Below are 12,612 nucleotides of genomic sequence, written 5' to 3' on the forward strand. Positions count from 1 at the left end.
GCTACGGAAAGTAAACGAAGTATAACAAAGTATTTATTGTACCATAATGTACATTTAAACACGCAGTGTATGTAGATGGCATTTTAGTTTGTTCTAATGAAACAGATAGACAATTTATCATTTACTTATTAAAATCAAATTCACGTTACAGGTAGAAGAAAATAATTCTATAAATTTCTTTCTACTTAATTATTCTAAATAAATACAATAAATATTCTTTTTCAATATTTCATAACACTCGCATACAAATACGATAACATATGCTAAATTTTTCCATCCTATGTTTTATAAATTAGCCTTGTTTTGTGTACTAAACTGTAACGGTGCCTACCCCCGTAGAAGATTATTCTAAAGAACTCAATAGAATACCTAACATGTTATTACTAACAATACTTGCTTTTTAATAATAAGTAATACAAAAGAACTTTAAATTTGGCTTATCTTCAAGTAGCTGACAAAATTCCTAATAATTATCATTAATTTATTTTCTTACTCAACATTTCAATAAAAACAGGAAACTATTTACTAATTTAATAATCTCCATTAAAAAAAGTAACTCATTAGAGAAATGTATTAAGAACAATAAAGACATCTCAAAAAAGATACTAAATCGTCAGTTGTAATGAAAATTACAAAATATTTTACACATATAGTCCAATAAGTATTTTGTACCTTATTTTGTGTTTTCTTTATTATTATGGAGTCACAATATTTGAAAGCTTCGTAAATTCAACGTTTAGGGTACAACATATAAATATCAGTCATATATGTATCTACTTTTACCAAATTGATTTGTAAATATCAGCTATTAAAATCAAATGCTTTTACTGAACACAGTTCTCCTTTACTGATACAAATCTAATATCAGACTACACAATAAAAGACATACGTATTTAAAAGGCACGTGTGCCGCTATTTTTATTTCGTGCCGCAATTTTCTATATGTATAGACTAAGATAAACGGGAAGTGAATAGAATAATAATTCATGTAACAATGAATCGCTGCCCGCTGCAAATACAAGGTGTAACAGAAATAAGTGTAAACTAGATACAATAAACAATCACAGCGTAGTTAAGGGCAATTGTTTTTAAGAGAATCACAAATTTACAATTCGAAGCCGACCCTGTGCGTGAATTGGCAACATAGGTGTCTACAGAATAGCGTGGTGCAGCTACGTGGAAGTTGATCGCCGATTATCGAACGTCTAAGATAAACAAACAATAACAATATGTTGAATTAGTTTATTGAAATGTTGAGGCGCCCGATAAGCATATGTTAAATTAGTTTATTGAACTGCACACCGAGTGTCTCATTCAAGGTTTAAACGTTAAAAGAATAAACGGCTATTAGAGGTTGGCTGTTAACAGAAACACCCTGAAACACACTTAATATAATCTAACAAATAAATAATACATGATATATATATAAAAGATACGAAACAAATACAACTGATACTGGTAGGTAATTGCCAGCTGATTGAGTGCGGCGTTGCGAGTCTTATTCCTGCACCAGGGCCGAAAAATTATATTACTTTACTTTCAACTAGTTTTTTCTTTCGGACAAACAAACTTTTACAATTGGCAGCGTCTAAAACGTTGTAGAACGATTAATTAGGTAAATATCAACAGCTTACTACAATGCTCCTGTACATAACAGTCTCTAGACACCCATTGCGATAACAAATAATTAAACAGGTAACTACACTGTTCATCACTGATAGTGTGCAGTACTACGATATTTAAAGCACAATTCAGCATGGTATTAAGAACACAAAATACAAAATAAATACTTGTACAATACGGATGCTGCAGCTGATGGAATACGGCATTGAATGTCGCATTTCTCTGCGTGATCTTACCAGGACCGGACTAGTACTTTCAAATATGTTTTTCTCGAAAACGGTGGATTTTCAGATCACAAAAAATTTACTTAATTTATATGTTTTATAGTGCTCTATCATCTCTAGCAAGCTCGGCATTTATTTATATTACACCCTGCATCTATTGTAAAGGTTGCTTTTTGGTATTAGAATTGATTCAGGTATGCTTTTCTCTTACAGTACCCTTAGACGTACAACCCCTTCGTATATACCGCATTCCTATTCATTCTCTCAGCAAACAAAGTGTCAACCCTATGAGAAACTATATCAGCAACGACACTCCGAAATCGTGGAAATCGGCTGATTCTCAACTACTGCCACCGGAAATGCACTCTCGTCTATCAAGGAGTGCTACAAGCTCTCCCGTACCACCCACCAAGGGCAGATCTCAAGACTAGCAAACAATCCATGAAAACGTCACTATTAAGGTCCAATGATCGTTAATGTAAATTGACTCCAAAAACGAATAGAACTGCTGTGAATTAATTAGTCACTGAGTGTACCGCGGATTTCTTTCGAAAAGGTAAGATTTCAATGATGGAGTACTGACTAATCACTTAAAATATACAACGAAAAAGGTTGGATATGGGAAAATTTATAATAATTTGACTAATCATCTAAATCTTCTAACTCTCGATAGCTATATAACAATAATTGTGACTAATTCTGTCATAGCTAACGATAGAACGTGTTGCGTTACTTCTACTGACAAAAACGAAAATTAGAAAGATTGCCAAAAAATAGTAAAATCGATAAATTCGCACCTATACAGGGTGTTTGAAACGAAATTGTTTCTTTTCTGTGGTGGATTTTGACTACAAGTAACTTTTAGTAAAGATATTTTGACTAAACGTTTCAAACTGAAAATACTTGTAATTACGAAGAGTGAATACGAACAATTAAATTTGAATAAATAAATAAATAATTACTTCTAACAGTTTCGTACATATTCTAATATCGCATTATTAATGCGGGACAAAACTCTATAAATTTTGTCCTTTTTTCAGTTAATTTTTCATGATTCGCCTTCCTAATTTGACTCTAGCAAGAATACAACGGATTTTTCTACATGCGGCAACTTCATGAAACTTTCACTTACCTAATGCTCATAATGTCACAATAATAATACGTTTCTAACGAAAAATCGCATGGGACACCCTGTATAGGTAACACATATTGTTATTGTAAGATTTAACTGAACTTCTGACCTAATCTCATGATATCAAGAGAAAAAGTGTAGATATATTTATCACTACCGATAACCCAATCAAAACAATGCAAAACTACTAAAATAAAACAGTATGATACAGTTACAATAATCAAAAGTTACATTTTGAAAATTTAATCAAAGGTAGATTTTTGTACTCAACAGTAACTTTTTTTAGATTTTTTGATACTCGTAATTACAAATATCAAATTGTATGTATATGTACAATATTCCCATCTAGTTGTCTATATTTACTAATAACAATAATAATCTAAGTAAACATAAGAATATATCAATAAATATATTTATATTGCTACTTGCCACAAAAGGAAAACATTTATATAATCATTTTCACAATACTCTATGACATTTGCGTGGGCAATGATGACGACCAGTAGGTATATTGAATGAAAATGTCACATAGTAACATTCTCATTTCTTTATCGACGATAGTCGTAATTAGCTTTCTTAAAATAAACTTAGTAGGTATATAAAAAGCAACGGTAAGTAGAATTGAGTTTTTAAATATCTTTATAAACATAAAAATAGTCGCATGATTAAATAAAAATCGATCTCAGCAAAGTAAATGCAAAAGCAGATTATGATTTTCTCAATTGTAATACCTACACTGACCTCTTTTTTATTTTTAATAATTTTGGTTGAATGAGGTTGGGTTTCTGGATAGTTCTGCTATGCAGGTGACATTTTTATGAATGAACTGAAGATGTCATTTATTAAAAGAAAAAACAAAACTTGCAACTGAGCGCTGCAATCCTTCGCAGAAGTCCAACCAACTAGAAATAGTTCATTTAATATCCACATACAGGCAATGTATCGCCATCTGGTGGGTATTTTCTGCTACTGGTGTTTATTCATTAGATGACTATAAACTGTCTGTATCTAAGTAGATATAACATCAACTCGTTCTTTAGGAGCTTCTTTGGTTTGGTGAGTTTATCGAGATTTATTGAAGTGCAACGAATAAATTATCATCCTAAGAGTCAGTCAGAGACTAATTATTACGTATACTCCGTTCACTTTCAGGATTGACTGAATATAAAAACAATCGCGCATGTGAATGAACATTGGCGTATTTAAAAACTAAAGAAGGAAATTTTAGTTAATATATATTGTATTTGAAATCCATTAATTAACTGTGGAATATAAGTGCATATTCATTATTTACATAAAAAATTCAAGTACTTGCTTGCTTTATTCGATTCAACTATATTGTTTCCTAAAGTTACCATTCAATCTAAACAAAAAGTTAATTTAGAAATAATTTCATCAATAATAGCCGTGCATTATTTATATTATTAGATTCTAATGTGTCTTTAATCACTTTTATTACGTTTTTTTGCTGGTACAGATGGAAAAAAGAATACCAAAAATTACTACTAACCATCACGCGTGCAATTGACTTGTCTGTGTACCAGCTGTTGCGAAAGTCACGAGTAGGTATTCGTGTTTCGTCATGTAATTCCTCCGATAGCGAAGGTTAATAAGATAAAATAACTTTCGTTTTGGTTTGACCATCTTAAAGTTAACGGAGTATAAGTATTTTTGAAGCTGAAAAGATAACCAGTAGGCGTTATAACTGGCTGCTTTTGTAAGGGTTTACTGTACGTATTTAAAAACTTATAAGGATATTAAAAAGTCATTTATTATTATCGTTGCTCATAGGTACCACGAACTTTTTATATTACAAATCGCTTCATGGAGTACATAATAATGAATACTTGATTTATTATAATTTATTATCAATTTCTGATCTCACATGAACAATTACTGTGTTATTAGAATCGGAAAGAAACGGGTTCATACTTTGTACTATACCGAACAATACTTATTGTTATTTAACCACGAATTTCTCTAAACAAACTATTTTCAAAATTGAACAATGTGTTGTACGTAATTTAAGAACGAAATATTATGTATGGTATACATACCTACTTTATTGATTAAAAATGTAGTTTATAGAAACAAGTAAGTACAAGAAATAATACCAAGCAATTGTTATTGTGAAATGTTTCTTTTTCGTCACTTTGGTATCATGTGAATGATGTGTATGTAAATAATGTATCGTCTCTATAATTATTTCATTCTGTGATACAACTAACTGATTATAATCTACTCTATAATATTATACTAAGTATTGTGTTTTCAAATACATTTATCTTAAACATTTTACTTGTTATTTTTCTGTCGTCCTGTACTAACATTGCATGTTCAAGTTTGTAGACCTAATCAGCATGTGCCTCCAGTAGTCGGCCTAGGGATGGGGTAGGTACTAATAACTGCTAACTTATTATCGATGTTGATATATTGTTTATTATGACCCATCTTAATCTTTTTTTGTAGTAAAAATAAGTTTTCCCGTCTCAAAACGTTTCATTAGTTACCATTATTGGTAACTAATTTTTCGATGTCAATGTTTTTGTAGTTGTTGTAGTAACCGTCAAAAGTTTTTGATTGGAGATATACCTACGTATACTTCATTTACTTTCTTTAGCGATAGGCCCCTTTCAATGTCCTTGATGCGCGCTGGCAAAATCATAGGTAGGGAGAAAAAAGCTCATTATACTTTCGACTCTTGTTCATTAAACACACTTTTTCATACAGTATCTGCCAAAAGTTTTGTTCAATCATGAATAGTAGTGCGAGTCGAAAACAAGCGTTAAAGCCTTTAATATGTCTTCAAATATAAATGAACATCTCGTTGATATTTTCAGTAGTAAATGGTACCAATAACATCACATTTGAGCAATGCAATTGTAGTGGATAAAATGGTCAATTTTTCCGTGCAGTACTGTACGGATTATACGCTCCTCGCCGGTTAAGAGTTTGGCCTAGAGTTGTCTCCTTCCTTTTCTGGCCTAGTGCTGTTCTTTTCTACTTTTCGCCGGTCAAACTGAAGGTCACATCGCTACAAAAAGTAAACGAAGTATATTTATATGGTACTTTTAAAACAACCTTTAAGAATTTTAGATCCATGAAATGAAGGTTAATCGTGAATTTATAAAATCAAATGGAGCATACACCGTGTATGAGTCCAGTAAAATTGTAGACATTAAAATTGCAAAGCGAATATGGTTCTAACGTTTTAATGTTTCTAAGATCAGTTATGGTACTGTACATTTTTCAATATTATAAAGTAGGCACATTAATTTCGCAACTATTTGAGATGAACATAGCTCTGTGCGTCCAATTATTTTCTTCCAATTTGGTGAAACTTGCCAGAACATCGCTATAATTCTCATTGACTAGGATGAAGATAATCCCAAAGCCCATCCACTTTTATTGTCAGGCAATCAGTCATATCCAACTTGTAACGATCGTGATTAAACATGTTTTACTCAAACATTAATCATTTCGGTTATTAATTCATATTTTTTTTATATTCTTCTTCTTTTAGACACGATTCTATGAATTCTTGTTTTGTCAAATGTCCCCGAATTGTTATTACAACCGCTTAGACTTATTAACATCATCAGCATCACATCAGCCGAAAGGCATCCATTGCTGGACAAAGATTTCAATACAGATTCCCTCCCCTCCTCTGTTTTTTACTTTATTTGATAATTGGAAGAACTATTGCATCCACAGGTTTGTGTTTGTATTTACTTTGCTTTACTTTACTTTTCTCCTATGTTGATCATGTGAGCAAAATTAAAAAAGGAAAAATGTAGTTTTAAAGAAAAGAGCTTCATCATGGAGAATTACTGATAGGAGCATTTGTCCACCACGTATATTTATATGTGCATTTATCATTGGAAATAGGTATCTACTAATCAATCAAAAACTGAAAGCGATTAATGTTTAGATTTTATTGACATCTGAAAATGAGAATTATAGCCTATTTAGGACCTAGAGGAAGTACTTCTGGATGAATGTCTTCCTGTCCCCATGTCACAGTTTAAAGATTCTATACAGTAAGTTTACTTGCCAGTCACACCCATACGTTCCTCCTCTGTCGCTGCTTCATCCAGGCAGGAGTGAATCTACTGTATAGAATCTTTATAGTGTGTCTATGTCATGTGCCAAATACAGGCCGTAACGATGGACTACTATATAGGCCTGTAGACTGGACAGAGATATAAATTCGTCCGGTATAAACGTATTGACTTACCATATACCATGTCAGCGGCTGTTGCTTTCACCGAGGGGCATGGCCTAGAGTTTTAGACCACTGCTTAGCATTCGGGAGGACGCCGGTTCGATTCCGGGTGCATATGCCATGGTCCGAGTTTTTCTATAGTTGATGCTGTCCAAATTCGGGTTCAAAGGCCATCGTCGGTTAGAGTTGCTTCCTAACGTTCCGCTTGACGCGCTTGGAAGAAGCTTCAGAGATCCTTCCATTTCCGATTGGACTCAGTCCACATCTAGCATCGGAAATGGAGGCGACCTTTAGACCCGAACCAAGACATCAGCAGTTCACCTACTGGCGACGAAAGTTGTTGCCAATTGGTCGATGTCGGTTGTTATTTTAAGAACATTATGTTGTAACAATTTACGTAAAAGCGTAGTTCTGTGCCTCCATTTATTTTTGAGATATACTTTTTCTTCCAAAATGGTGAATCTTAACAAAACGCCACTAATTACATCTCATCAAAATAATAGCTAGAATTAGATTCTTCCCACAGTACTGACTCAGGCATTCCAGCAGCTTGGAAAGAAAACCTAAAAGCACCAATTGGGTGTTTCACTCCAATCAGCCAGTAATGCTGGTCGGCGGGCAGTCCCTCCGGACTACTCTGAAATGTAGGGCATGAAGACTCTCTTCAGCCTTCTTTCAGAAATAGTGGGAATGGGTGGGTGGTAGTTCTGGTGAGAAAAATTAGATGGATGAAATGAAGACAGAAGATAATGAAGGATTATCTCGGGAATTTTACTGCCCCAGCATTTGCTTAAGTGATCCAGGGAAACCATAGAAAAAATTGGACCATGGCAGAATAGAAATGGCTTAATTAATGTTTTTCGTTTTAATTTACAAAATCCTTATAAATAATCTTCATAAAAACCTTAACGTATAATTTTACTACAAAACGTTCAATTTTTTTTAATAGAACTGTAGGTACACCACGGTTTCGTGTAAGATGATCCATACAAATGCTAATCGATAACATTGTAACCTTATCTGCTTCAAAGGTTTTGTAGTCTTTTCACTGTTTCTGTATTACCTAACAGATTTTTCACTCCAGTAAGCAGTTACTAATTTTCGTAATCAATACGTTTTCTTAATACCACAAAATTAGATCACAGGCAATATTTGCACAAGTGTTTTAACGTAATACTTTTATTTCGATACGTATTACGTAAATATCCTACTTTTTACGTTTTTTGATAAGTAGATGCAAGCTTAAATGCCCATGGAAATTATAGAACCATGGAGGATAATGTTGCAAAACTGGAATATCAATATTCCCCAAGTAGATGGTCCAAAAGATGTGGTGCCGACGAAATTATAAAACGCCATGTCGAGTTTGCCACTAAAGGTAAGTCAGAATTTTATTTTTATACCAAAAAAATGAAGAATAAAGTAATATTTCTTACGTCGACCTTTTAAATAGTTTTATATAAATTACATTGAAGTAATATAGAATACAATTGTATGTTTTTTTCCTGTAAGATTAGTGTTTCTTATTTTGTTGACAAATCCTTTATATTTTTGATTTTCTCGATTTAAGAGACTATGAAATATAATATTTTCCTTCGAAACTACTTAAACATAAGAAAAGTAAATAAATAATAAAAACATTAGTTTCATAATATTGTACGGATGACATTAGTAATTGTATTGAGTCATTTTTACTATACATGGTTACTCGCTTCGTAGTCTGTCCGATATATTTATAGTTGTATTAGGCAATACCTTCCTGCGAGCCAAAATAATGGATAATTCAAAATCAACTTTCTTTTTGGACTGAACGTTTGAATTTTACGCTCTTTACAGAAACATTATAATATTTAATCGTGAATTCAAATTCACCAAGAGGCTAAAAAGGTTGTAATATTTGGCGGGAACCAATGGGTCAGGCAGAACTGAGATTAGCCCAGATAAAATATTAATTCTGCAAATATGATTTTGTCATTTGTAGAGAGTGAGAACAATAAAAACGAAATCCAATGCGAACTAAATGTAGCCTATGGCAATTCTTTGGGGGAAAAATACGACATCTTCGGGACAGATTTGCCTAAAGGTAGACCTATAATCTTATTTGCCAATTAGTCAATAAAACAACTAAAATATTGAATACCTATTTCATTTTTTAGAGGCGCCTATATTAATTTATGTACACGGTGGATTCTGGCAAGAACTGAGCAGAAATATTTCAAGTTATCTAGTGAAACCATTTCATAAAAATGGGATTAAAGTGATTATTTTAGGATATGATTTATGTCCTAATGTAACTTTACCAGAATTGATTAAAGAGATAAGAAAAGGTTTCGACAAATGTCTGGAATATGCAGTTACCAATAAGTCTGTGTAAGTATTGACTGAATGGCCGATCAAGTCAAAATAATTATCGATGATATATATACCAAATAAATAATGACATTGATTAGATTTCTCCATTTCTTCTTATTCTATGTCATCCCCTTCCCCCGATGTAACGTCATATCACTCTTCTCCAAGATCTTCCCCGCTTCTTTTGTCCATGTGCTCCTTGGTCTACTTTTGTTTTTCCTTTTTCCCAGTTTCCCATACCTGTGTTACTTGTCTCTCTTCATTCTTTCTGCTCGAGTATCTGAACCACCTCAGCTGATTTTGCTCTATAATGTTTTGTATTGGATAAATTCCAATTTCTTACCGGATGTTCATGTTTCTTATTCTGTCTAGTCATGTTATTCATTGTACACCTCTAAGATATTTCATTTCCGTCTCTTGTAGTTTGCTTTTTTGACTCATGTTTCCGAACCGAATTTCTTCGACACTTCTGTTCTCCTAATAAAATTTCTGGTCTTTAACTTATTATCTTAATCAATGGTTTAAATAAATATAATAATTATGGTCTTCTGTGTCTTATTTTGAGTATTGAGTATCATTTTCTTTTTAGGGGCGTTTCTCTTGCAGGTCATTCCGCCGGGGCTCATTTGGTATCTAGTTTATTCATGAACATTTCCGAACACATTGAACAACACGAGCGTATAGTGAAAACGGTTTTCTTGTTCAGCGGCATCTACAATTTAGTACCATTAGTTGGTACATACATTAACATTCCACTAAAATTGGACAGTGAAGCAGCAATGAAGTTAAGCCCTCTACAACACGGAATTGCATGGGGAGAGAATGTTAAATTCTTCGTACTCGTCGGAGAATATGAAAGCAGCGAGTTCCATAAACAGAGTAAATTATATCATGAAAAACTCAAGAAATTGGAATATGAAACGAGACTGGTAGTAGTTGATGGAGTTGACCATTTCGATATTGTGGAACGACTGAGTGAACAGTCATTTTTAATCACCAGTTTGATGCTACAGGAAATAAGAGGTACATTTTTATACAAATTAATATATGAGTAAAGCAAAACTACCCAGTATACATATTACAGGTCCATTTAATCCTCAATAATAAATTATACTGGCTCGCACGCTTTTGTAACAATTGTCAATATTTGTCTTGGAATTCTGAGCAAATAACAAATACTTATACCTATAATTTTGCTGTGTTATATGAGTATAGCAGTTACACCAATTGGAGTCTCTAATAGATCCAAAAGTTGAATAGCATCAACAACAACAAGTTTCAAGATCAAGACATCGGTGTGTTATAAGCTAATACCTATGGATAATTAGGTACTTAATTTTTTATAGGTATAAAATGTACCGTAAGAACTTCCTACTTCAGTGTACAAATGTATATGTAATATCGAAATAAACATCCATAATTTATCCTAATAAGTTCTTATATGCTATCAGATTTGGAAAAACAAGAGTTTCAATCGTTACATAAAACATGCATCCTGAAAAAGTTAAAATTGTCCTAGTTTTTGACATCTAATTAATATAAAGATTAATCGCATAAAAATAAGGATTTAAAGTAATTACTTAAATATTTCCTTTTTACGTACCCACCTACCCTTTATCCTTGTCCCTCGTTAGTTGCCTGTCTTGTATCTTTGCATTTTTAAATTAAATGAGGTTTCAAGGGGTCATTACTTAAATATTTCATTCCTACTTACCTTCCAACTGTTCTACCCTTTTTCCCTGTTAGTTGCCTAAGTTGTATATTTGCATTTTTAAAATAAATAAGGCTTTAAGGAGTCGGAAATTAAACAGATATAAAAAAGTCAATGAGACATTATTGTAGTAAAGTAGAATTTAAATTGTAATACATACAGGGAAAATAATTTTAATTTGAAGTTGCATTTGCTTTTCGTTACCTTTTAGATCGTCTTAATATCCTGGTAGAGACTGGAATTATCTTGAAAGAAAAAGGATACTCTGATTCCACATCTGCATGTATGGTGAGTTCCTTTGCTAACACATTATATTGTTAATCATACTTAAATATTTCATTCCTACTTACCTTCCAACCGTTTTATCCTTATTGCCTGTTAATTGTCTTTGTTGTATATTTACATCTTTGAATTAAATAGGGTTTTAAGGGATCGTTGCTTAAATATTTCATTCTTATTACCTACCTATTCTTTTATCATTGTCCCTCGTTAGTTGCATGTCTTGTATTTTTGCTTTTTTAAATTAAATAAGATTTTAAGGGATTATAACTTAAATATTACGTTCCTACTTACCTATCTACCCTTTTATCCTTGACCTCCGTCATTTACATGTCTTGTATCTTTGCATTTTTAAATTAAATAAGGTTTTAAGGGGTCATTACCTAAATATTTCATTCCTACTTACCTTCCAACCGTTTTATCCTTATTGCATGTTAATTGTCTTTGTTGTATATTTACATCTTTGAATTAAATAGGGTTTTAAGGGATCGTTGCTTAAATATTTCATTCTTATTACCTACCTATTCTTTTATCATTGTCCCTCGTTAGTTGCATGTCTTGTATTTTTGCTTTTTTAAATTAAATAAGATTTTAAGGGATTATAACTTAAATATTACGTTCCTACTTACCTATCTACCCTTTTATCCTTGACCTCCGTCATTTACATGTCTTGTATCTTTGCATTTTTAAATTAAATAAGGTTTTAAGGGGTCATTACCTAAATATTTCATTCCTACTTACCTTCCAACCGTTTTACCCTTGTTCCCTGTTAGTTGCCTATGTTATATATTTGCATTTTTAAAATAAATAAGGCTTTAAGGAGTCGGCAATCAAACAGATATAAAAAAGTCAATGGGACATTATTGTATTAAACCATAATTTAAATTTTAATACATACAGGGATAATATTTTTAATTTGAAATTGCAGTTGCCTTTCGTTACCCTTTGCATCGTCTAAATATCCTGGTAGAGTCTGGAACTATCTTGAAAGAAAAAGAATACTCTGTTTCCACATCTGCATGTATGGTGAGTTCCTTAGTCAACACATTATATTGTTAATCATTAC

General features: G+C 32.3%; 2 protein-coding genes across 6 annotated transcripts in view; both read left to right on the forward strand.

The window, feature by feature from the left end:
- Positions 1 to 2,294, forward strand: part of LOC108743016 (GTPase-activating Rap/Ran-GAP domain-like protein 3) — a 142,652-nt gene extending 140,358 nt beyond the window's left edge. For both annotated transcript variants that reach the window (XM_025974914.1, XM_025974915.1), the window contains one exon: positions 2,061 to 2,294. In XM_025974914.1, the coding sequence (XP_025830699.1) occupies positions 2,061 to 2,278 (218 nt within the window). In that variant the 3' untranslated portion in view covers positions 2,279 to 2,294. The remainder of the gene's footprint in view (positions 1 to 2,060) is intronic.
- A 22-nt stretch (positions 2,295 to 2,316) lies between these two features.
- LOC108743898 (kynurenine formamidase) lies at positions 2,317 to 12,566 on the forward strand. 4 transcript variants are annotated; one of them, XM_018479510.1, is made up of 7 exons: positions 2,317 to 2,403; positions 8,439 to 8,582; positions 9,186 to 9,287; positions 9,361 to 9,574; positions 10,146 to 10,579; positions 11,479 to 11,555; positions 12,475 to 12,566. In XM_018479510.1, exons 2-7 carry the CDS (start codon positions 8,474 to 8,476, stop codon positions 12,502 to 12,504), a joined length of 966 nt encoding a protein of 321 aa, XP_018335012.1. In that variant the 5' UTR covers positions 2,317 to 2,403; positions 8,439 to 8,473; the 3' UTR covers positions 12,505 to 12,566. The 4 variants fall into 4 exon arrangements, with proteins under 4 accessions (XP_018335012.1, XP_018335006.1, XP_025830701.1 ...); XM_018479504.2 differs by lacking the exon at positions 2,317 to 2,403 and adding an exon at positions 6,927 to 8,374; XM_025974916.1 differs by lacking the exon at positions 2,317 to 2,403 and having other exon boundaries at positions 6,928 to 8,582.
- Positions 12,567 to 12,612: the final 46 nt, after the last annotated feature.

The sequence above is a fragment of the Agrilus planipennis genome, unplaced genomic scaffold, assembly GCF_000699045.2.
Source record: "Agrilus planipennis isolate EAB-ADULT unplaced genomic scaffold, Apla_2.0 scaffold19, whole genome shotgun sequence".
In the NCBI taxonomy this organism is placed as follows: domain Eukaryota; kingdom Metazoa; phylum Arthropoda; class Insecta; order Coleoptera; family Buprestidae; genus Agrilus; species Agrilus planipennis.